Source organism: Electrophorus electricus, chromosome 9 (assembly GCF_013358815.1).
Source record: "Electrophorus electricus isolate fEleEle1 chromosome 9, fEleEle1.pri, whole genome shotgun sequence".
Lineage (NCBI taxonomy): Eukaryota > Metazoa > Chordata > Actinopteri > Gymnotiformes > Gymnotidae > Electrophorus > Electrophorus electricus.
This window is the reverse complement of record NC_049543.1, coordinates 423852-450000: the sequence shown is the minus strand read 5'-3', so window position 1 is coordinate 450000 and position 26149 is coordinate 423852. Positions and strand designations below refer to the sequence as shown.

At 46.3% G+C, this 26149-nt stretch overlaps 2 protein-coding genes across 4 annotated transcripts in view; one reads left to right on the top strand and one right to left on the bottom strand.

The window, feature by feature from the left end:
* Positions 1-17708, bottom strand: part of zdhhc8b (zinc finger DHHC-type palmitoyltransferase 8b) — a 43320-nt gene extending 25612 nt beyond the window's left edge. The window contains exon 1 of one of the 2 annotated variants that reach the window (XM_027026615.2): positions 17064-17708. In XM_027026615.2, the coding sequence (XP_026882416.2) occupies positions 17064-17164 (101 nt within the window). In that variant the 5' untranslated portion in view covers positions 17165-17708. Of the gene's footprint in view, positions 1-1974; positions 2039-17063 lie in introns of those variants that run through there. The other variant, XM_027026616.2, reaches the window with a different exon arrangement.
* Positions 17709-18021: 313 nt separating this feature from the next.
* On the top strand, positions 18022-25834 carry ascc2 (activating signal cointegrator 1 complex subunit 2). 2 transcript variants are annotated; one of them, XM_027026613.2, is made up of 19 exons: positions 18022-18122; positions 19006-19128; positions 19295-19453; positions 20520-20693; positions 20874-21003; positions 21142-21209; positions 21357-21470; positions 21715-21827; positions 21951-22022; positions 22231-22335; positions 22695-22763; positions 23129-23203; positions 23402-23639; positions 23733-23929; positions 24135-24254; positions 24685-24921; positions 25009-25090; positions 25171-25265; positions 25343-25834. In XM_027026613.2, the coding sequence occupies exons 1-19, from the start codon at positions 18072-18074 to the stop codon at positions 25512-25514; spliced, it is 2394 nt and encodes a 797-aa protein (XP_026882414.2). In that variant the 5' UTR covers positions 18022-18071; the 3' UTR covers positions 25515-25834. The 2 variants fall into 2 exon arrangements, with proteins under 2 accessions (XP_026882414.2, XP_026882415.2); XM_027026614.2 differs by having other exon boundaries at positions 18022-18159.
* The last annotated feature ends 315 nt before the right edge of the window (positions 25835-26149 follow it).

Sequence of the window (26149 nt, the reverse complement as noted above, 5' to 3'; positions counted from 1 at the left end):
TTTGCCTACACACTAGAAAAAGGTGCCAGAAAAAGCTAAATTCAGCCAGTGAGTGATAGCATGCGCATGGCACACACACAACACACACACACACACACACACAACACACACACACTCTTACACTTACTTCAGCCAAGCAGTAGAGAACAGGCCCTTTCATATGGGTTGGGGAATGCCTGCGGTTTGTCCAGCAGGGTCTAAGTGAGACCGACACGCGGAGAAGAACCACGCTTGTGTGTTAGATCACCGTGAGGGCAAAGTTGCCCGCAGTTCCCGAGAGAACCAGCCTCCCAGTCCAGTTGAATACTGTGTCCTGACCTTCTCGATGCCCTCCACTGACCTCTGACACGATGCCAGTACCATTTGTTTGGAGAAACTCTCACATTCACTGTTCCACTATTCTAAAGGTGGAAATATTTCAAAGCACTATTAATAAAATAAAAATATGAAAGTATATCCAAGAAATGTAAAATACGCCCACATTCCTCACTATGGTTTCAGGGGCATTGCTGCTACTCACTGCTGTAGTGCCTTGGTACTGTCCACAGATGACACTTACACTAGAACCTTGGCCACTTAGTACTGTATCCTCATCTCATATCTCATATCGCACATCTCATCTCCATATCTTATATCTCACATCCATATCTCATATCTCACATCCATATCTCATATCTCACATCCATATCTCATATCTCATCTCCATATCTCACATCTCACATCCATATCTTATATCTCATATCTCACATCCATATCTCATGAATTCGTATATGCACATATGAGAGCAAGGCACCTATGTACTTTCACCACTGGACTACCTTGAATAGATATTTATTTCATATACGTTACAATAGCTGGTGTATAATTTACTTCACTGCTCTGTATCCATATTTTACTTTTCTCCACTACGTAGCCAACAGGAGCAGCAGTGTCTCTGTCCTAGTATGTTGACGGTGGACGCTGTGCTCTTCTGGTCTCAAGCCAGCGTGGGTGTTGAGGAACGCACGTCCACGTGGACCTATTCAGAGAGGACGGAGCAGGACCTGCTCTGTGTGGGACTCTGGACTCTGTTCTAAAGATCATGGTTAGAAAATCTGGAGACCTTTATTAGAATTCACTGCAGACTAATTCTTAGCATGAAATCAAATCAAAATATTGACCTCAGAACTGAAACTCATATCAAACTTATAAACATTACAAGCCTAACAGTGCTACTACTCAGTTACTGCACAAACAGCTGTGCACCCAAACAACTCAGTACTGGTTTCTGGTGTGCATCATCTGGGGTCATCTGGGGTCACCTGTGTTGTCTGGGAACACCTAACATGTGCACCAGCAGAAAAACCTAAACCCCCCACAGACGATCAGGCCTCTCACCATGGTTGGGGCTGTAATTAAACCTCTAAGCTCATCATGAATTACGTCCCGCGTGCGAGCCACGCCTGTGGTGGGCGGTTTGGAGAGCTCGGCTCGGCCGTTACTCTATTCCTGACGGGCCGAGAGACACTGCTTCATTGTTTCATGGAGATGTGTGAAGCCTCAGAGAAGGACAGAACAGGAAGATGCTTGAAGTGAGCGGTTAGGAGAGCCCTAGCCGAGTACCTGGGGTGGGACAGCCCTCAACGAACTCCTACAGCGCTCTGGAACACACCAGCAGTGTGAGAGCTTTGGGCCTCATGGGGGACACGCAGCTGAAATCTCTACTCAGACCCGTATTCAGTCTCAGCTCAGTAACAGCTCGGTACAGATACAGGCCTCATTAACGCTGCAGCACATTACACAGCTCACGAAAACCACAAACATCTCATCCCCGTAAACACACACACCCACATTTTATATATACATATACATATATATATATATATATATATATATATATATATATATATATATACACACACACACACACACACACACACACATATATCATCTGATGGTTTATACCCTTCATAACAGAAAGGCTCCTCCTCTAACCTCAGCTAATAAACACCTGTACAGGTTTAGTGAATGAGTGAATCTCTGTCTGACGTGCTGCACAGGTGGAGCGCCATCTATCCTGAGAGGACAGGGAGAAGAGTAGTCAGGAGACGAGACTGAAGAGCACACAAGCCCTACACCTCCCCGAGGCTTGGAGCATTTCTCATCTGGTAGGAAGCACTGCGCGTCCGTCCCTGCGCGTCTGTCCCTGCGCGTCTGTCCCTGCGCGTCTGTCCCTGCGCGTCTGTCCCTGCGCGTCTGTCCCTGCGCGTCTGTCCCTGCGCGTCTGTCTCTGCACGTCCGTGTCAGCAGCTGCACCAGAATTATTCTCCTGCATCCCCACTTAAGGTGAAGATTAAGTGAACCACCTATGTGAAGGGCTAAGAGAGACAGACAGACAGAGAGAGAGAGTTTCATAAATCAGCACATAGGCCTTGTAAAGGTCTTTAGATTTACAGCTTACAGGTGATGGGATGTATTTAACCTCTGTGTTCTACAGTCTGACCAGTTAATGATTTAAAACACTTTAACATCACAAGGGCTGCAAACCCTGCCCTGTAGCCCAGGAGATAGCACAGCAGTCTCGGTTCAGTCTCTGTTCACCCCATGACAACCATCACTAGAAAGACATGTGGAGCTAACACGCCACAGCTAACACAAACTCTTTCTCTCAGTGTGGAAGGTGAAGCTGGACAGAGTTCCAGCCTGTTAGATACTCCAGCCCACACTGGAAAATATGAGCCATGTTAGCAGCAGGAAAACAGCCATTCAGATCCGAAAACCCGGCGTGCGAGGGGAGAGACATGATTAAGAAGCTTAGAATAGACTCATAAGTGCGTTTTCTCCCCAAACAAGACCAGCGGTGAGGGCGTGAAGGCGGAAGGAGTCAGCTCTGGAACAGTTCGGACAGCAAGTTAGATTATGACTCTTTCTGCGGATATTAAGGCTGAGATATTAAAATACATCTCATTTTACAGCAGGCAAAGAAACTAGCACAAGCCACAGAAGGCCACTATGGAGAATGGTGATGTGTAGGTTCCTGTTTAGGAAGATCTGAAAACCGTTTTGTACGGCAGAGGCCAGACTGCCATGGCGAGGTCTGGTCAGAGGCATGTGTGTGGGCACAGAGCAGACTTGAGGAGAGACAGCAGTTTGGAAAGTGTCTGCCAACGCGCTGTGCTGGTCTGAGGAGGGGCGGTCCTTACGTGTTCCATTTCCCTATAACCGTAGCCACTTGTTTAGTAGCCAATCAGAAGCTGACCCAGCAGGGAGAGCTGGGTATTAACTAAACGCAACAGTGCTGTTTAGCTGCACTGTGTAAAAAAACCCCCACTCATTTAAATAAACATTTCTCAATATGCATAACAAAACACAAAGAAAATGAAACACAGACAAAACAAAACAAAGCACCAACACCACCAGCTACCTGCAGTCATCAGGTGTATAACGTTGCCCACCACAGATCAGTAACCATATCACAGTCCTGAGTTGTGTGATCAGCCGCTGACAGAGGGTCTGGCTGCATGGAATCATGGATTTCTGTGGAACCCAGTTCAGTGTTTAGAGATCTCTACAGAAAGGCAGAGTGTTTAGAGAGTGGGCAGTGGTGTCTCAGTGGTTAAGGTACTTGACTAATAATCGGAAGGTTGCCAGTTCAAGTCACACCACTACCAAGTTGCCACTGATGGGCCCCTGAGCAAGACCCTTAACCCTCAATTACTCAAGTTGTACTCAGTCATAACCAAGTTGCTTTGGATAAAAGTGTCAGATAAATGAGATATAGCTACAGAAAGACAGAGTTTTTAGAAACATCTAAACAGGCATGCATGTAGAGTGACAGACACACATATAGAGAGACAGACACACAGACGCCAATCCCTGAGCAGCAATGAACAAGGTGCAGTCATGTTTATGGTTAGGGGTTATGGGTTAACCATAATCCAGACATGTCTAGGAGCCTGAATGAGCATGTACTATTTTAGTGGTTTCTACAGGACCACCTACAACAGAGAGCCATGTAAGACATGTGGAGGCAGTGGAGGCAGGACCCTGGGGAAGCTCAGACCGGGGGGAGGCACGGTGTGAGCCAGGATGCTGCCTCCATGAAACTCCCCAACTGCTCCTGCTAGGGTCTCTTAAAGCAGCATGCTCCACTTTGACAGAGTTTGGTGACTATTATGTAGACCTGCTGTATAGACCTGCCATGACATGTCATAAATATGAAAATATAAATTACATTTATGCAGTCTTACTGGGATTTCAACAGGGCATAAACCCCCCCACACAACCACCTTCAAGTGTCTTCCATGCAGTCTGCTTTATGAATGGCAATGCACATGGTGTGTGTGTGTGTGTGTGTGTGTGTGTGTGTGTGTGTGTGTGTGTGTGTGTGTGTGTGTGAGCAGTCTCACTTCGCTCTAGTTAAAAGCAGGAAGAAAACTGCGTGAAAGAGACAGAAACGTGAGAAGACGAGACTGGAAGAGAAGGTAGCGTTCTACTCACCATCTCTGTGACCTCCATGACCTTCACTGAGATCTGGTGTCAGATTACACACAGCCACAACAAGCTCCCCCAAAAGCTCACAGCACGTTAAACTTTCACTAAACCTGAGGAGAGCAGCTTCATACGGTGGGTGCTAAACACTGATTGATAGAGCGGAGTGGGGCGGAGCTGGATGGGCAGAGCTGGGTAGAGCACAGCTGGAAGGGCAGAGCTGGGTAGAGCACAGCTGGGTGGGCAGAGCTGGGTAGAGCACAGCTGGGTGGGCAGAGCTGGGTAGAGCACAGCTGGGTGGGCAGAGCTGGGTAGAGCACAGCTGGATGGGCAGAGCTGGGTAGAGCACAGCTGGATGGGCAGAGCTTGGCGGAGCAGAGATCATTGGTTTGCCAGGCTTAGCTGCAGTTGCACTTATAGTTACATATTATATTATCAGACCAAGACTACTACAGTCATATGTACACAGCGCACACCTGTGGGAGTCCGGGGAGGAGATGTGACTCATGATGTACCCCCCACTTCCTGAGCTCTCTCAGCCACACACACACACACACACACACGTGCACGCACACACGCGCACGCACACACACACGTGCACGCACACACACACACACACACACGTGCACGCACACACACACACGTGCACGCACACACACACACGTGCACGCACACACACACACACACACGTGCACGCACACACACACACACACACGTGCACGCACACACACACACACACACGTGCACGCACGCACACACGTGCACGCACACACGTGCACGCACACACGTGCACGCACACACACACACACACACACACACACACACACACACGTGCACGCACAGAAACACACACACCCCCCATGACAGGTGTGTCTCCAATGTAACAGCTGATATTCACACTCCCATCTGTTTCGCTGCTCAGACAGTGAGGTTGGAGCTGAGACATCTAACGCCTAAATGATGGCAGCTGCTATGATATATGCAGCCAAGCAGAAACAACTACCCCCACCTCAGAGCGAACACGCTGAAAGACTACAGCTGTCTGAACAAAGCAGTTCACGTCACAACAGCCTGCAAGCAGAGTTTCACTTACTACTATCCTGAAGGTAATGTCCTGAAGGTACTGTCCTGAAGAACACACTCAGAATATACAGTCCGAACCACAACCTTATACACACACACACTACAAGCTCCTAAAAAGAACTACTCACAGAAGACTCACAGAAGAAGATTTCTGTTCCTCATACTGCTGTTCTATTAACACCTATAACTAAGAAATATAATTATAGAAAATAAGAAATTATGGTCAACATCATCTACAGTCTGATCAAACTGTTTAATGTCAATGTAAGGACAGCAACATAAACATGATGATTACTTACATATGCACGTGTGTGTGTGCATGCATATGGGAGAATGACTCACACTCCCATCTCTCTACATCACTCCCATCTCTCTACATCACTCCCATCTCTCTACATCACTCCCATCTCTCTACATCACTGTACATCAAGGAGTCTAATAAACTCCAGTTTCTCTTGGCAAAGGACACAAAAGACGAAGTTCAGAGAATTTACACACAAAGTGAAGTGAAGTGAAGTGAAGTGAAGTGGAGTGAAGTGAAGTGGTCAGATGGCACTAAGCCAAGATATGAAAGAGAGATTTTGTCAAGAATCTATACTGTATTAGCATATGAAGACAACTGAATACCTACTCACTAAAAAATAGAGAAACAGAGAGAGAAAGAAAAAGAAAACAAATCAGATAAGAGTTAAACGTGCAGGAGATGAGAATAACTGGGAGGCACATGCAGCCCCACGCAAAGAGACGAGGCGGAGCTGCCTGTGAGTGACGTGTGGCAGACTCCCCTGGCCAGCTGCCCCTGCTGCTGTATTTCTATATTAATGGCTGGCTACCTTGCTCTGGTTATGCTAGAAACAGAGCCCCACCCTGGTCCCCGCACCCCCGCACCCTAGCAAAAGAAAACGCAGGGTGATGGAAAATGGGTGGAGGTCAGGGGTGAATAACCCCAACATGGCTCCAACACCAGGACCAGAACAGGAGTGGTTCAAATGTCCAGTATGTTTCTCAGATCTGGAGGAGGGGTCTCTGGATCTCGTGCGTTGAGACTAGGGTTGAAGCTCGGGCCACACCGCAACATTTTAGAACACAGACGTGCTCTCCTTATGATGGAGTGAATTACAGAATCACATAACTTTTCCCCTATTGATGGCATTTCTGCCTGCACTGCGATTCTCCCCTGAGCTTGTGGAGAAACTGAACACAGACTGCTGGCTGCTACACGCTGATCACTTTGGTTGGCTAAAACAAAATTAACATTTTGTAGTATCCTATTTACGTCCTTGTGTCCGGTGTGATGTAAAATCTCACCTGGTTTAGGAAATTTTAACCTGACGATGACGTGTAGGGTGGGGCAGAGCCAGCCCTGATGAGGTGAACACGAGCATCTCTGAATCACTTGTTTCACTTTTGTTACTCTCTCACTATTCAGCCTTTTGTTTTGAACTAAAATTTGTATTTTGTTACATTTCTACCAATCAGTGTACAGAGATACTAACAGAGACTTTGTATTAAACGCCTGGAGATGCAGTACCAGTCCCTGAGGGAAACCTTGCTTAAGTGTTAATAACGAACATTTTAAAGCACAGGACACAGTTCAGAATATCTGATACATATTCATGGTGGGTTGATACATATTCATGGTGGGTGGATCAAAAGCGTTATTTATAAAAGACACACTGAGGTCCTGTTTCTGTTATGATATCTGGATACTGACCAAAATCCACCAGCAGTAACAGACAGAAAAGTTCAGTCACTGCAATATCTGAATTTAATTAACTGGAGCTTTACCCCCATTCATATCCAGAACCGCATTCATGACTGGCTAATTCACCACACACACACACACACACACACACACACACACACACACACACAGTTGGATAAGAAACGTGTCAGCCAACAAGAGTTGCACTGCAGTTGGCTACAAAGCTCCTGTCATGTGTAAGATCGCCTTCTTTCTCTGCACAGAGAATCACTCAACAGTGCAGAAAACACACACACACACACACACACACACACGCATGCACACACACACACACACACACACACACACACACACACACACACAAGCATGTAAGCAAGAAAACACATGAACACATACCCACACATGCACATGCGTGCACACACACACGCGCGCATACGCACAAGCATGCACACACACTATGGCTTCAATCTCAAATCAAAAACAGTCTCTTCCCTCTTTCCGCACACTAACAGATGTGAGTCGGGGTTAATGACGTTTGCTCAGGACACCAAGTGTGACAGAAAAACACTCCCAGCACCCAAACGCAGCCAAACATCCACCACTATATGACTGCATACTGTTCCCATCAAAACCATCCAAACACACTCGGTCATGTTAAACTGTCTGGGGCATGTGCGATGGCTGAGACAGGAACTGTCCTCTCTTCAGACAGGCCAGTAGTGTGAGGGAACGGTGAGCCGTTAGTAATGAAGAACGCTTACTTTCACATCAATAACCTCAAGTGACTCAAATTTGTTTCAGCGCTGTGTGGACACGCAAATCCAATCTTTTCAAATCAGATCCGAGTCACTTTTGTATGTGGTCCACGCGGGCCATGCGACTTAAATGAGAATGCACAGATCTGCACGTAGCGTTGACATCAAAACAACAATGAAGAAGAATAGCAGCGACCACAGAAGATGCAAAAACAGCAAACACTAACGGTCTGGCGTTCTCCTCAATTCTTGCCCTGATCCCATTCAGCCACTGAGCTCTCCAACGTCCTCCAGAGCAAAACGCAGAACTTGAGCTACCAGCGCCTCCACTTAGAGGGTTTAACACTGAGTCACCACTCAAATACAACCTTTCTGTTGTTGGACACTCGTGCAAATATGTATGTGGGCACAAATGCTGATATGCAGGACAGATGGGTGAATATGTGTGTCTGAGATGAGAGTGAACACAAAATAATCCATCAGACATCCAACACATCAGACTTGGCTCTGTAACACCTTTTCTGACTGCTGGGTTTCCTTAAGACAACAAAGAGCACCAACAACCCCACATCTCATTACAAGCAAGAGGGCGATAGGGTCTACAGTAGAGTGTGTGTGTGTGTGTGTGTGTGTGTGTGTGTGTGTGTGTGTGTGTGCTGTGTAAATATTAGACTGCCTCGAGAGACCAGATATGAAATAAGAGCATTACTGTTATCTCACTGTAACACACACAAACACACACAAAGACCCCACACACTCAGAACTCTAAATATACCATGTATGACGTCTTTTTTTTTTTAGACAAAAATAACTTCTATTAATACGCTCACGGGCAGTGAGGGAGCTCTCTGCCAGCAGAGACTGAATAAACAGTACTGGCCCCCAGAACAACATGGAGTTTAAGAACTGAAAACAAACCACTATATGACTACACTGTGTCGACTCTGAACATACTTCTGAAGTACATCTGAGGTGCAGCTCACACCCAGAATTCAACCTGTTCTGTCAAAGTAGGCAGAGGTAAAGTCACTAACAACATCTCCAGGACTCCTGGCACATACAAAACACCTTCACATCAGACTGGGTGAGGCAGGTCTTCTCACCTGTCTATCGTCCCTCAGCCACACACCTGACCCATTAACCCCTTCACACACACCTGACGGGTGCACCGGAACAAGCATAGGGAAGGCGGAGCCCAGCCCAGGCCTCTCAACAATCAGCCAAGCAGAGCGAGGGGTAGCTCAGGCCAGCCCTGGCCTCTCGTCCGTCAACCAATCAGGGCCAGGGATAGTTCAGGCCAGCCCTGGCCTCTCGTCCGTCAGCCAATCAGGGCCACGGATAGCTCAGGCCAGCCCTGGCCTCTCGTCCGTCAGCCAATCAGGGCCACGGATAGCTCAGGCCAGCCCTGGCCTCTCGTCCGTCAGCCAATCAGGGCCACGGATAGCTCAGGCCAGCCCTGGCCTCTCGTCCGTCAGCCAATCAGGGCCAGGGATTGCTCAGGCCAGCCCTGGCCTCTCGTCCGTCAGCCAATCAGGGCCAGGGATTGCTCAGGCCAGCCCTGGCCTCTCGTCCGTCAGCCAATCAGGGCCAGGGATTGCTCAGGCCAGCCCTGGCCTCTCGTCCGTCAGCCAATCAGGGCCAGGGATTGCTCAGGCCAGCCCTGGCCTCTCGTCCGTCAGCCAAAAAGGGCCTGGTGTAGCTCAGGCCAGGCCCCTCTTTCGTCAGCCAATCAGAGCCTTGTGTAGGACAGAAAAATGTTCCTCCAGTAAAAATAGCCTCCTCCACCTTTAGACATATGGTGCCATCATGCAAGTTTCAATAAATCCTCAGCAGGGATGTGTGCTGCCAGATCACACGTGTGTGTGGTTGGGGGGGGTTCTGATGCTGAAAGGGACAGAAAATAAATGGTGCACGGCGCATAATCCCAGATAAATCACAAACTAGGCCTAAAAGACGAGGCTGTTACTGAAGATTATAAAACAGACACACGCTATAGATTTGGCCCAGTCTAGTGCTGCCCCGCCCCAGTGCACCTCACACAGACGAGGCACGCCCGATATCCAACCAACCCACCCCATTTTTCAAAGGAGCAGAAAAAAACAAATACAGAGGTCATGTCATGAGGTTGTGTGACGCTGTGCTGACCAACAACAACCTGTCTATGTAAATAAAACACTTAGATGTGAAGAACAGAGAAGGAGGATATAGCCATTAGCATGTTGCCATAGTTACAGTATTCTTCTTTGATCTGATTCATAGGTGACTGCTAGGACCTTCTCATCATGTCCAGAAACAGTCAGAGCACAGAAAAATCGGCTTTGCTGTTCTTCTGCTAGAAGAACCTGACACATGAAATCCGGAGAGCAGGCAGCAACAAAATGATTGTTCTCATTTTCTGCCTTTGCTGAATGAAGCCCAAATCAATTTGAGCGTAATTAGAATTTCAAATGCCCTTGTGCAAACATCGTTAGCTCCCAGCATACAGCACAACACCAAATCTCACTGGCGGTACAGCAGACCACATTTACAGCCCCCCTAAAACTGTTAAGACAGCAAAAGGGCCCCCAACACATCACAGAGTTTGTCCGCAGTCTGAAAATGAGGCACATGGTAATGTGCATTTGTCTTTCATTATTTTGCAGGCAAATGGCCTGGATTTACATTGGTGGTGTTCTACTGCTGTGCTGTGGAAAGACTAGAACTCACTCAACTTTATTAAACAAAATCCTGGTTTGGGGTTTTAACTTTAAGATGACTGAAAAACCACCGACAGTGGTAGCCAATGAATACGGATAAGCACATATCAAAACATGTTTACACTTAAAGCCATTCACAAGGAATCACACACACACATTCATTCATTCATTAAGAAGAATTCGTCTCTCCAACAACACACACGTCTGGGCAGAAGAGGGAAGATTACTCCTCCTAACCAGAATATAGTGAGGGAGAAGGAGTCCCACCCACTGCCCTTCTGCTGAACAGCAAAGATTAGCAGGCGCCTGCCTACAACAGGCCCCTCCTCCAAGCATCTAACACTCTGAGTGACAGCTAAGAGACTTTGATGCAGTTCTTACCTCCAAATCACTTTATACATGGCCTGGTGCAAGCGGACACGCAGACCCTGCGTTACGAAACAGACAAACCCCTTCACATGCTCAAACATGCATACATGCGCACACATATGCACACGCAAACACGCAGACGCGCGCGCACACACACACACACACACACAGATGTACACACACACACACACACACACACACACACACACACACACACGATTTAACCTGCTCCACCTACATTATGGAGAAGGGCTGCACCATGGAGAAGAAAGTGTCACAAAACAGGCCCTGAGCTTCAGCCGTGGTGCATTATGGGAAAGTACATGCTTTTTGTCTCTTTGTTTTGAATCAGTCACCCTGAGCACTGCAGCACATAAGTTAATAGATTTAGATCAGAGGGGGGAGCGAGAGAGAGAGTGTGTAATTAAGTTCAGGTTTACCACCATGGTTTGGAAAAGGCCTGGTGATTTATAGCAATTTCCGAGAGAAAGCAGAAACTAACCCAGACGACCTCCAGCAGCAGATGCCATCTTGGTCCAACATCTCAGCACCAGCTCACGGGCCCCCAGAGCCCTCCTGAATTATACATTCACATTGATGCAACAGTGAGCCTGCACCATAGATCATGCATTAATCATTATCACAAGAGTGGCTTTTACAATACAGACATAACAAAGGCTGTAAACAAGTCCTGTGACAAATGATTAGGCTACTAGTGTTGTATGCACATGTCCTGACATTCACATGAATGTCCTGACATCTCATGTGTTCTGAGGATGGTTTGAGCCAACAAACGTCATGTGATCACAGACATTTGGTCTGATTATTCTGATCTTTAAAAAGAAGAAACAAATAAACCTTATAAGAACTTATCCAATCCTTTGCCAAATCTAGAATAAAATGAACTGTTCTGGTATAGGTGAGTGATGCGGAGTTGGTGTAGTGTGGGGGCCCTTCACCACTACAGCTCGCTCACACACGCGCACATACACGCACGCGCACGCACACACACTCGCGCACAAACAATGAATAACTGTGTGTGTAGCTGATCTGGGAACTGTGTGGGTTGATTCTAAAGGCTTTAGGAATAAAAGGTCCAACTATACACATCAGTGATAAAGTGGATTTGAGGCTGTGCGTTGCTATGACTAATATGACATTGTCTGAAAGAGAGAGAGAGAGAGAGAGAGAGGGAGAGAGGGAGAGAGAGAGAGGGAGAGGGAGAGAGAGGGAGAGAGGGAAAAAGGAGAGCTTTAGGGAGTGAAGATTGTTGATGAGAGGAGACAGATCTGATCTTATTAATCTCATGTTCCCGGTGAAGATCTTTCCAACTCATTCAAACTCTGGAATCCAAAATTAGATTTTTGCTTCAGTCTTAAGGCAACAGGGACAAAATGAATCACAATCTTCAGAACAATTTATCAGAGCTCAGTGCACGCACACACACACACACACACACACACACACACACACACAAAATTATGAGCATCACCAAATAAAACCCAACCCTTTATCAGCTAAGTACCTCCACTGTACAAGCAATAATCACAGCTGGACGCCTCATGTTACCTACATGCTTGATGTCATCTTTCTTCACTCAGACATCAAATGATTTACATCTACTAGACACCTGCAGATTTGTAAAAGAGTCTGTTGTTAACATGTATAAAAAGCTAAAAGTCATGGCCAGCTCCTAGACCAGGTCATTAACAGATACACAACCACAGAAGCCAGAAGGCTGAGCATCGGTGAAACACAGTGGACACTCCAGCCTTTCTCTCTCTCTCAGAACACATAGTCTGTGGTTGTAATTAATCTCATCGTAATGGCAGGAAAGGAAATGGGACAGGAAATGTTCCTATATCAGGCAGAACAAGTCACTTCTCAGACTAAACGCTGCAGATACATGTTTATAAGGAGCATCACTGAACACTAAAGGTTTGCATGTTGAAAGAGTTCAAAACTGCATTAGAGTTTTGGACTTCAGCATTTTAAGTACAAGAGTTGTGTTAGAATGGATGTAACTCATGGCTGGTCAGCTGAGGCATGTCAGCCTGTTGGATCCGCGAGGGTCTCCCACACCCACTGGCTTGCGTCAGAGGAACACATTACAGTCTCTGCAGGCTGGTATAATGACTGTCTGAAGCTCACTGCGTCCAAATCTGTGTGCCCGGATGAGTTTACACAAATGAGATTAGTCAAATCATGAGATTACGGAAAAAGCATGCAAACAGACTACTGCATGTGCTGCCTCAGTGGGCATTTTGCACTGTGCTTCAAATCCATGTTCTAAAATTGGGGATAGTGTTTTGTTTAAAGTGTTCTCCAGGCTTGGGAGAGAGAAGAATGGCCTGGAACTAGACATCTGTCAAACCAGCATGCATAGCTGCAAGTTTAATTTAGTTGTGAATTAGATCCAGATTAAGTTTCTTATTTTAACTGCCTTTGGTAATAATATAGCAATTCAATTATTGGTACAAACATACAAAGACACCAATACGACACTCAGTACATTTGGATCGATCTCTCTCTCATTTATTTAAGTTCTAATGCTTGTTTCTCTCTGTGTATTTCCATCTCACTGTCCTTTGAATTACCTTTGATCAACTCATCCAGAGATTGTGTCAGGCAACCAGTTCCTAGTCATGGAGAGTGAGCTTAAATAAATCTTCTTCCCTTATCACCGGGCCAGCAGGGTGAGTGGAAGATTAAAGAGAGAGAGACCTGTTTGTCTTTTAGCTGTGTGATGCATCTGTAGTCTTAAATCACTATCAGCTCATAATCTCCAACCACAAAACTTGTTCCAGACACCTGTCGTTTTCTGCTGTCTGACATGAGTAATATTGCATCTATTACGCAGGGGTACTGAAGCTCACGAGAACACCAGCCCACCATCTTAGAAACAACGCATATTTCAAACCATTCCACACAGGTTTGCTAACCTACAATCATTACTTTTCCAAACGGGTTTGCTGGTATTGTTGGCAGACTGCAATCTCTCTTCAGTGTCTGTGTCAGACTATCCTCTTTAAGACCTTCTGTTTGGAAGAGCAACAGCTTCTCTGCAGTCCAGGAGCTCCATACCCACTGGAAGGGCAGTAGCACAGTCCAGGAGACCCGTCCCATTCATGAAGTTATGGACTCCAACGTTCAATAGACATTGTGCATTTACTAAAAATGCGTGTGTTTATAAAGCCTTATGAAGTCACTACATTCCCAAGCCCTGTATAAGGACAAAGATGCAGAGTCAGAACAACTTGGCTATATCAACAACTCCAGGACCTAGAAACGACACCATGCCACCTTCTCACTGGATACATAGATACAAACACGCCGTGATCCGACAGGAATCAATTCATTGGCCAACATCACAAATTATACAATAACCAATGCTTTTTTTCACAGAAGGCAACTCTGTTCAGAGTTTAGGATTGTTCACTTTAGGATTTTCTGCTGGTATCTGCCCCATAACAATACTGAGTATTGGATCTATGCCACCTAGACTAAAACATATTCATGAAAAAAGGCAAGAACAGTAGTAGATTGTCTAGTTTTAACTGTATGTGTTCTCCTACTCTGTGAGCAGTTTGTGGATAAGCGTGAGAATATTCCTGCAGATTTTTCTGATGCATTTAAGGCAATTAAAATAAGAAACTTAATCCTGGTCCAATTCTACCTCAACATAAGACAAAAGGTTGCCTTGTTGATGCCTGGAGTCCAGTGGCTGCATGTACCCTGGAGTTAAGAGAAGAAGAAATTACAGAAAACATTTTCTTTCATTTCCGATTATTTTTACACAACAAAATAAAACACTTGTGTATCGTTTTACATCCAGATGAATTCTACTTCCCCTGTGGCTAGCTGAGGAGGCTGATAAGTGGCATTTCTGGGGTATGTCGGGGGTGTGTCCCCACCTGTTCTCATTATCTATGTCGACTGACCCACTCAAAATCAGACAGAGAAGACAAACATTTTGCACTCCGTATTTTTGCGTACACTGAATTTAGACAAGTAATCACTTGTGATCTGATTATGTGACTAACCACTAAACTATTGTTAGCCAGATATCTTAGCAAGCTTTGATCCAATTATATGCTTTCAAACCATGTCCTAATTATTCTGTATTTTCCGGTTAGGTCCATCGGTGTTGTCTGGGACGCTTTGTGGTGCGTTCACACCACAGATTTCACGTGTACCCCAAACCACTTCAGAAGGTGGTGTGATCTGTTCACAATGCATGTTCGTGACATGCTGGACCCTGTTCACAGTCCGGTTTAACGTTGTCCACTTATGATCACATCACCTGAGGTGGGTGTTGATAGCAGGTGTGAATGGGGTCTGAGGGGACTGGGTGTGTTCATCACTCAGCACTGCAGTACACTCTAGGCCATCGAGAGCCAGGCAGACTGTACAGTTCCGTCTATACTGATCACAGACTCTACGGTAACACCGTCTGGCCCACCACCACCCTAACCCTAACACCCCCCCTAACTCTTACACCACCACCACCCCAGCACCACCACCACCCCAACACCCCCCCTAACTCTTACACCACCACCACCACCCTAACACCACCACCACCCTAACACCACCCTAACCCTAACACCACCACCACCATAACCCTTACCTTAACACCACCCTAACCCTTACCCTAACACCATCACCACCCTAACACCACTCTAACCCTAACACCATCCTAACCCTTACCCTAAGGCCACCACCACCCTAACCCTAACACCCCAACTCTTACACCACCACCACCACCCTCACACCACCACCACCCTAACCCTAACACCACCCTAACCCTTACACCACCACCACCCTAACAACACCCTAACCCTTACACCATCACCACCCTAACCCTAACACCACCACCCTAACCCTAACCCTTACCCTAACACCACCATGCTAACACCACTCTAACCCTAACACTTACCCTTACACCATCCCAACCATAACACCACCCTAACCCTAACACCACCCTAACCGCAGCCTATGAATTCATAAGAGAACTGGACAATGGCTGCATGCTAGGAGGTTTGTATTTGACACAAGCATTAAAAAGCAAAGATGTATAACTGTCTTATCAATACAAGATATTAAAACCATAATCAAGGCCAAACACACAATCTTTTAACCTGGACACATTTACAGGTGGAGAAACCAAAACAATAACTAACCACAATCCAGCAAAAAATCCTTAGTTAGAGCACTTTACACGATAAAGTGTATTATGTTGAAGCTTATGATCAATGACCAATAAATGCCTTAAAGCTTCACTGCACTGATCATGTTAAAGTGTGGACTTCATATCAACCTCCAACATATGTTTTAAAAGGTTACACCAAAATATTATACTAATAAACCAAAACACACATAAAGCCTGAAACGTTAACCTATACAGAGCAGGAAAACACATATGCACACACGCGCGCACACACACACACACACACACACACACACACACACACACACACACACACACACACAAACAAACTGGAAAAAAAAGTGTTTAGGCACAACCCAATTGTTCTTCTACAGTTTAAGTAGAAGCATCGGCAAACAGACTCTCCACATTGGTGGACTCCACTACACGATCATTACACTACACTACTCCATCACTACACTACACACTATTCCAGTGAATCGCATTTGTCTCCTCCTTTCGACAGCACTTTCACACTCTACCAGCCGAAAATTAAAAAAATATCTATTTTATTACTAAACAGCCACCGAAATACACAACACAGCGTTTCACTTATTAAACAATTTAATTCTGTTGTTCGAGTTTCTAGTTTTACATTCCCAGTGGCCTAAACATGTCAGTGATATACCGATGGACTCAGCACGCGGGGTCGTGCGCGGGGACGAAGGCGTAAGCCCAGGCCTCGCGCTGTCCGTCAAACCTGCGCTAATCGCACATTCAGCTCGCGCTATCCCCGCGCGCCAGGCAGTGAACGACGAGCAAAATCTCCTCAAACTCACGTGAACACGAAGAACAAAGTGGTGGAGCCCACGAGAAGCGCGGCAGCGGTGCACACCGGGAGGTACTGGGCGGGTTTGAATCTCGTTCCGCTGCGGGGCATTCTGTAAACCCCACATTCCTCGCGTGTTTATGCCTCAAACGCCGAAGATCCGTGAGCGGCGGACCGACGAGACTGACGGGGTGTCCGGTTCTCCGCGCGCAGAGCCCGTTAACTGCGGCAGGACTACAGGGCTCCGAGCCTCCTGCTTAGGTCACCGCGGCGCGAGGAAGGCGGAGCCCCAGCACGCGGAGGGAGGAGGCGACGCCCGGTACCAGCCGCTCGCGCGAGGGAAGCGGACCGGGCCTGTGAAACTCGGTTTACTGAACCCACAGAAATTCAAACGAGGCGTCAGCGAAGTGGAAAAATACGGCGTTGAATTCACAAATCTGCGAGTGAAGTAATAGACAATTATCAGCAAACATACATAAAAAAACAATTATTCCTGTTAAAATGTCGCGCTAAAATGTGCGCATCAGTGTATGTACAAAGACAATATTTTCAACTAAATCTAGTCAGTAGTGTGGAACCCATACGCCCTCTGGTGGCAGCTTCTGTAAATATAGCATGTCATTAAATAAAAGGTGTACTAATAAAAAAAATGTACTTTGAATTTTGTTTTAATAAAGTAGAAAAATGTCAAAACTGAGTTAGTATGTCAGAGAATTGAGACAATATACGTAGAACAATAAATAAAGTCGGAAAGGATTTACACCCCCCGGGTGTATATTTCCTACAATACCGTCGCTTTCTTCTAGCTATATTAGCTACTTTTAAAATAATTGAAATAATGTTGTCTAGAGCAATTATGTGTCACAAAACATTTCATAAATTCTTGATCCACCTAAGCTATTTATAGCACCGTGCGTTTTGCAAAGATAATGGGCTTTTATTTTGAAAAGTAAATACAACACTTTTACGCTACACGGGCTGCCAGTTGCGAGGAGCGAATGTGAAGACCCGTGCTCTTATGATAAAGGATTTAGTCCTGATATGTCTAAACACGAATAATACATATAAGGTTTGTTCCTGATCTGTCTTTAATACACATATATGAGGTTTGTTCCGTTTCTATTCCTTAAACAAGTTAATTAGCTACGCTAGCTAGCGCTAATGCGAACCTCTGCGTGTCACGCAGTTTGTGTTAACTAAACAGAGTGGGTTCTGTCTGTTTAGTTTAGGTTTGTTTACTTGGCTTTCTAGCCAGTCGGCTAAATCGAGAGATCGAGAGGAAACCTGCTGGTTCCGTCATATTTGCCTTTAAGTGTCGCGTCAGCAAACGCAGCGCCAGCTAAGCAGGTTAGCGGAGTGCTAGGCTTAGCCAGACGGGCAACTTCCTGAGAGAAGTCCGCTGTAGTTTTAGCTAAATGAGCCACAACTTTGTCAGCTGGGTAATTGTGATAATTATATGATGGATATAATTATCAGCATTGTTTTAGTGTAAACCTGAACCCTGAAAAGCTGCATTATCGTGTCAGCTAGCCTTATTTCACTTAGCTAGACGGCTAACGTAGCTAGCTTCTTAACCGAAACAATTAGCCAAGGTATCGTTAGCTAAGTAGGTTAGCCTGGAGGGCAAAAGATTATTTACATTTGTTTACATTTACAGCATTTATCCGACACTTTTATCCAAACCGATTTACAATTATGACTGAACACGTCTTGAGTAATTGAGGGTTAAGGGTCTTGCTCAGGGACCCAACAGTGGAAACCTGGCAGTGGTGGGACTTGAATCGTGTATATTTTAATAGACTTTGACTTTTTTTTTAGCTTTGAATTACTTTAAAATTATTAATTTGGGCTAGATGTACTGGCCACCAGACTGATCTGTGAATGTGTGCATCTGCAACCAACTTCACAAACATCCGCAAGTAGGTAATTAGTTAACTGGCTCACCGCCGCAGACCCCGACACGCGCATGCGCAGCGGCTGCCTGTGTGGCGCGCACTGAGGACATGGCCAGCGCGAGGGTTCCCTTAGACGAGCAACATGTGACCGAGCCCGGTGGACGGCCGCTTCCCGCTCTGGTGAGCCCCGTGTAATAGCGGCGTGTGTTGTGTAGAGGGACTGTGCTGTTTATAGACTTATGGCCATGGACTTGCCATGATAACCTCTACGCATACATGAGGCTCATAAATGAAGCATTGTAAAGTGACCTGTCTTGAGTCACAGTGATGTTGAATGTCATGGCAGCACCCCCAGCGCAAGGAGGAGAGGTGTTTCCTGCTCTATGCTCCACCTCCAGAGGAGGACTCACCTGCGCAGGTGGAGGAGTTTCTGGAGAACAGCCAGTTTATCTATGAGGACATGGAGTGGCTGCTAGCTTTGCCACATGACAAGTTCTGGTGCCAGGTGAGAACATCTCTCTCAGTGATTTACCCAGGTGTCAGGACTGACGTACTTGACCATGTATCAGGACTGTGGGACTTTGGGACACATCATTGTCAGATCCTTCTTTGGTTAATCTGATTAAGGTCTGATATCGTGAAAAATTCAAATCTGCGCCAGTCACCTGACAACCAACTTCCTGTGGTGGTGATCTTATATTTTATTTAAATGATGGTCATGGCTTTCAAAATCTGAAATTTGTATGGCATTTTTAATTTTCTTAAATTTAAAGGAACTTTGGAGATTCTGCTTTCGGTCTTGGACACCGTTGTGTGTTTTCATTTGCTCGAGGGTTTTTCTAGTCAGATTGCTCAAAACCAGCCATCCCATCTCCTCCAGTACAGCCACACCAGGTGACCCACCGGAGTAGCTGAGACTCCCACAGCTACACTGATGTGGCTACTCAGACTAACCATAACGTAATAAAGTGTGGAATGTTTATATGCTGGGTAGCCCCAGCAGTCTTGGTCTACCCAGGGAGTTTTTCCTCACCACTGTCTCCTCTGGCTTGCTCATTAGGGATCTGGACCCACACATTTGTAAAGCTGCTTTGTGATGACCTGTGTTGTAAAAAGTGGTATATCAATCAAATTTGACTTGACATGCATTCACATTAGTGTAATATTTGGCTAACTATCCCCATCCATCTGCAGCACAATTTAAATCTGAAATATCTTTGGTGTCCTTTATGCTTGAAGTTCTGTGGATCCTCCCTCTTCACATAAAAACCACAATGATAAACAACCGGAATGTAGTTTTCCTAAAAGACTTCAAAACAGATTATGAACAGAATATGAAAAGTAAAGAGCTATATGTGTGGATGGAGTTGAATGTGACTTTAACTCTCAACAGCTCCAAAGGCTGCAGAGATTAAACAGTGTGTATAGTGTGAAGCATACACTGTGTGGTCATGTCAGTGTTTTCAGATTGAGCACTATATACAGAACTGTATGAATGAGGCAGACTGAAGGTCTGATGGTTTTTAGTAAACACCCCCCACGCACTGGTTGTCTCTTCTGCTTTTCATCAGGTGGTGTTTGACGAGTCTTTGCAGAGGTGTTTGGACTCCTACCTGCGGCTTTCCCCACGCGGCACTGACCCCCCCCCACTCTACTCCTCTCCAGCTGTGATGGCCATGCAACACAGCCTTCATCGCTCTGTCTTCATGGTCTTCCTCAGAATGGCCACACACAAGGAGTCAAAGGTGCGCTTGCTCTCGAGACACACCACCTCGGCAGTGTTGTGGTTTAGCCTTGCTGAATGGTATTACACTGTGGTCAGTCTGTCCGTCTTTAGAGTGTATGTTTATTTACGTGTATCGTGTGAGGTAAACACATTTTTGCCTTTAAATGCTGGTTTGTTTTTTGTTTCCTGCCCTTTTCAGGAGAACTTCCTCACTCCTGCTGTGTTTGCAGAAATTATTTATGACAATTTCCTGTTCGACATTCCAAAAATCCTGGACCTCTGTGTCCTGTTTGGCAGAGGGAATGCCCAGCTGTTACACAAAATGATCGGTACACAAACCCTCATGCATGCACGCACCCCCACACTTGCAAATAACAGTACGAGGTCTGTAAAACACGACAATTTAATGTTTCACATCATCTTCATAGACTTAGAATTTTATAGAATTAAACTTTTTACCTCTTCAGAGAACATCTTCCATCAGCAGCCCAGTTACTATAGTGACCTGAATGAGACAGTACCGTCTATTATTCAGGTGAGTCACCAGTTACTATAGCGACCTGAATGAGACAGTATCGTCTATTATTCAGGTGGGACATCTGCACCTGTGATGTCATCAGTAGTAACTGTTTCTGAATTACTGGGAAGGTGTGTGTGTGTGTGTGTGTGTGTGTGTGTGTAGGTATTTGATACAGTTCTGGAGAAGTGTGGCCTACAGTCTGAAGACACTGGTGCCACTGAGCCTCTCAAACTGAACACACACTTGCGCATCACTACCATGACTATGTCAGAAGAGGTACAACAGACACACACGCATCACTACCATGACCATAACAGAAGAGGTCCAACATGCACATGTCACTACCATAACAGAAGAAGTACAATCAACACGTACTTAAACACTCACTGCCTTACATGACACATCCCCTTGTATGTTGTGTGTAGGACTTTGGTGTGTAGGTGTGTATAGGACCTTGGTGACGTGTGTGTGTGTGTGTGTGTGTGTGTGTGTGTGTGTGTGTGTGTGTGTGTGTGTGTAGGACCTCAGTGACCTGGTCTTATACCTGTGTGACACCTGCAGTACGCTTCACGCCTTCCTGGACATCTTCCCTGAAGCTTCCTCCATGTTTCACCAGCATGGCTTCCTCAGCAGGTGACAAACACACACGCACACAGTTTTAATTTAAAGAATCTTTTCACGTAAAACACCATTCCTAGATTACTTTTTCAGGGGTGTTTGTTTGCTTGTTTATGACTAGGTGTTGTTTGTGTCTAGAGTGTCCTCCTTCTATGAAATGGCAGTTCCTGACCTGGAGAAAGCAGTGAAGAAGAGACACTTCACTAAGTGGTCAGTATTGCACTTAACAGTATCTCCGTGTGGGGGTGTGTGCACACACACGAGTGTGTTGCCTTGTATTATGGATACTCGCTGTGTGTGTGAGTATGGGATTTATACACACTCGTCTCCGCATTTCTTATATGAAGCATTAACATGTTGTGATGTCTCCGTATGACTCCCCTTTCTCACTGATGGGGCTTGTGGTCCTCTGTCTCAGTCGGCAGGAGGACTTGTGGAGGAGATTGTGTCACTCACGCAGGAGAATAGTGGAGATCACACACCTGCTGCTCCAACACACCTGCCTTCAGCCCATCCTGGAGGGGTGAGGACACACACACCCCACCCACACCCACACACTGCAGCTACAAATCAAATTACCGCCCACAGGGTGGTTCAATGACAGGACTTATCTAGAGATACAAATCACACACACGCATGCACACACATTCACACACTCTGACTGTGTGTGTGTTTGATTTGTATCTCCAGGTGAAACCTGCCATTGAACCACTCTCACAGAATTCATGTGTGTGTGCGTGCGTGCATATGCTTGCAGGTGCCAACTGCATTTGTAAAATTAAAATCCCCTCTGCCCTCTCCTTGAGTACAGTCAGTATAGGTTTGCCATTCATATTGAATTATGGCATTTATTATTAGACTGGCTTAATTGTTCCTCTACAGGTCAGAAGACACAGCTGTGTTTGTAGATGATCTTCTACAGATCTTCACTGCTTTTCTGCAAGAAAAAAGGTAAATAAAAAAGGGAATTCAACAAAGTTTTATGCCGAAAAATTAAAACGTCACCAATGAGGCAGGAGGGGGAGGTGCAGTTAGAAGAGTCACACAAGCTGAGTTATAAAAGATATCAAGAGAGATTGAAGAGATGTTTATAAAGGCATAGTGTTATGAGTGTAGCATACACACAGACAGCAGATGTGCCATACTAAACATCCAATGCATCGATGTTAAAGGTATTGAACAGGCGTGGCTCTGGTTATAGTGTTTTTCATGTGGTATTTATGACCTGCTAATGTGTGATTGATTCATGTTATAGTGCGATTGTTTGTCTCATTATTGTGCGGTTGTTTGTCTTGTTATTTTGTGTTTGCTGGCAGGTTTCTGGTTGACTATGATGAACAGTACCCCGTTGCCGATGACATCAGTCTCCTTCAGCAAGCCTTCCCTCATCTGTATCCTCCTTTCAGTGTCTAATACACACACACACCACTTTCTAAACCTCTAGAAGTAGTTATTAGGAGGGTAATTGGAAGTAATTGCAGTTACTCAAAAATGGGTTTTAAGTGCTAGTGTATGTGTAAGTGTGTATAACAATGTTGGCATGTGTTAGAGGTTGTATATTTATTCTTCCTGAACCCCTGTGCCCTCAGAGATGAGACGAGGACATCATACCTGCTGCAAGGGCTCGAATCTGCCTGGACGAGTCTGGGGAAAAAAAGATCCCAGCCTTCTGTTTCCTCCTCAGCCAATCACGGTGGAGAGACCATGAGCAAAGCATGCTGGGATACTGCACAAGACCAGACAGAGGCAGCAGGAGGAGAAGTTGAATTAGGGGCGGAGCTTCAAGGGGCCAAGGCTATGACAGACATCCCTCACAAAGGAGGCAATGTATGTGTGAACACAGCGGAGTTCATGTACACCAGGATGATGATGTATTCTGGACTACGAGCGCAGTGTTGCTGATGTTCTCTCCTCCTGCAGGGGGCAGTGTGCACTGTGAGCGCTGGAGAACTGGAGTCTCTGCTGTCTCATATCCGAGACCTGCTGCCAGACCTGGGTGAGGGCTTTCTGATGGCCTGCCTGGAGGAGTATGGCTACGACAGCGAGCTCGTCATCAACAACATCCTTGAGGAGAAGCTGACTCCTGGACTCGCCCGGCTGGACAGAGCGAAGCCCAGGTGAACTCTTCATTCTCCCTCACCCAACAATGTAGTTCCAGCTTTACCTGGTCTAACACCTTAAAGATTTTTACTGGCACCCAGATACTAGATTATTCCCTTTTACCAGATTCTTCTTTATTTTAGGGTTATTTTGATGGTAGTTTACTGACGCACTGTTCTCCATTTTGGGATTTGTCTGGTGACTCACCTCTGCCCCCTGCAGGCCAAAGAGGGAAGCGCTGCCCTCTGTGCTCAGCTCTAGATCCAATGTGTTTGATGATGATGAGTTTGACGTCTTCAACCGCGACCAGCTGGACATGACCCGTGTGTGGAAGGGCAGGAAGTAAGGCCACTCAGAACCGCCTCTAACCCTAACCCTACAGCAGTTAACAGTGAAGAGCTTGGTTGTGTGTCTGCAACGGTACTTGTTAAGGACGTTATCTGTAACGAGCCCTGTTGAGGTGCTGGTACAAACACCAGAACCAGCCCACACACCTGGACGGGTCTGGCCAGACAGGGTCATTCAGAACAAAATCCCAGAAACATCACGTCCCTCTGCTGTAGCCTTGTAAGAGAGATTGGCGTGAATTTAGACATGAACGTGCCACACCCACAGTGACATCTGTCTATGAGGTAACAGAGTTTACTTGATGGACAGGTGATGTTATTTGGCAAAAAAGTTTGGATGGTGTGAAATCTGACTAGAACACATGTATAAGGTGTGGAGCCTTGTAAAGGGTGTGTGTGTGTGTGTGTGTGTGTGTGTGTGTCAGACAGGAGGAGAACGTGCGAGACATGCTTAACGATAAACAGCACATCACTGAGCAGCGCGCACGATATCAGGCGTACCAGACCGTTGTAGATGAAGCTACCATAGCGACTGAGCGGTCAGGTGACCAAGTTAGTGCTTATGACCTCGACGATTACGACGACGAGTACGATGACACGTATGACCTCAACCAGGTGGGAGCCAATGACCTCGACGAGGATGATGACCTGCTGACCCGCAGGTAAGAGCCTGACCAAAGTGCGACACATGCCAATCAAACGAGTCAAAACGCACGACCTTGATCTGCCTTGCCCTTTGCTCTTTGTAGGCCATTCACCACCCCGCAGGTACTCAGCACAGGAAGGCAGAGTCCGGAGGAGGAGGAGGAGGATGATAAAGAAGAAGAGAAGGTAAAAGCTGGCCCTGCACATCTCATCCCCGCCAGTAGAGGGGCGTGTGTGTGACGCGTGTGTGTGTGTGTGTTGAACAGGAGGGGGTGCTAAAGCGAGACCACTTCCTCCAGGACCCTGCGGTGCTCCGAGCACGTGCAGACGCACGACGTCTGGCCCTGCAGAGCAGGAGAGGGTGAGTAGACCTGCTGCCCCACATCTCCGTTCAACACAGCCATACAACACTCTCATCCGCTGTACTTTGTCCAATAGCTACAGGCCTCCACCCGCTAGTCACGTGAAGGGCGGACCAAAGGGGCGGGGCCAGACACAGGAAACTGTGCTGGACCGGCGCAAGAAGGAAACGAACAAGAGTCGCGGAGCCAATCACAACCGCCGAGTCATGGCTGACAGGAAGAGGAACAAAGGGATGGTCCCGTCCTGAGATGCTTCTGCCACCAAGGCAACAACTCAGCCATCGCTACCGGCAACATGTCACAGCCTATGGTGGTGATGAAGTGTCGGGTTGGTGGTAACATCTGCAGAGCAGAGAGAGGCCGTCCTGCAGGACTGGACCTGCCGTTTTGTTTCCTGAGGCGGTTCTGATGCGTTTCCTGTATGCCCACCACAGTGGACGGACAAGGGCATGGTGACGGGGTTCCTTTTTTTAGATAAAGGAAAAGTTTAAACGAAGTTCTTGGTTTCTAATGGAACAGTGAAGTGACGAGGCTTTTGTCCTGTAACAAATAAATTTATTCAACAGAAGCTTCAGTACAAACTGCCGTTTCCCTGGGGACAGGAAATGGGGAAAATTAAATTCAAGTTTAACCTGCAAAACAAGTGAAAATAGAAGTCCATATCACACTGTTGAAGCAGGCCAGTGTGTGGGGGGGAGAGAGAGAGAGTGTGTGGGTGTGGGTGCGCACACTGGTGCTCAGAATGCTTCTGTTCTTTACACCGTATTAAGTGCCAAGATGCGTGTGTGTGTGTGTGTGTGTGTGTGTGTGTGTGTGTGTGTGTGAGAGAGGGAACATGCAGGAATGTGTGTTGCTGCCTCTACAAGCATGAGACAGCCCTGTA

Excerpts from the sequence above, each read along its gene's own strand:
- ascc2 (XM_027026613.2), top strand. The coding sequence starts at position 18,072 with ATGATAAAGGATTTAGTCCTGATATGTCTAAACACGAATAATACATAT. Across the intron at positions 21,828-21,950 it reads CAGCATGGCTTCCTCAGCAG|AGTGTCCTCCTTCTATGAAA; the intron begins GTGACAAACACA and ends GTTTGTGTCTAG. Across the intron at positions 22,764-23,128 it reads GCTTTTCTGCAAGAAAAAAG|GTTTCTGGTTGACTATGATG; the intron begins GTAAATAAAAAA and ends GTTTGCTGGCAG.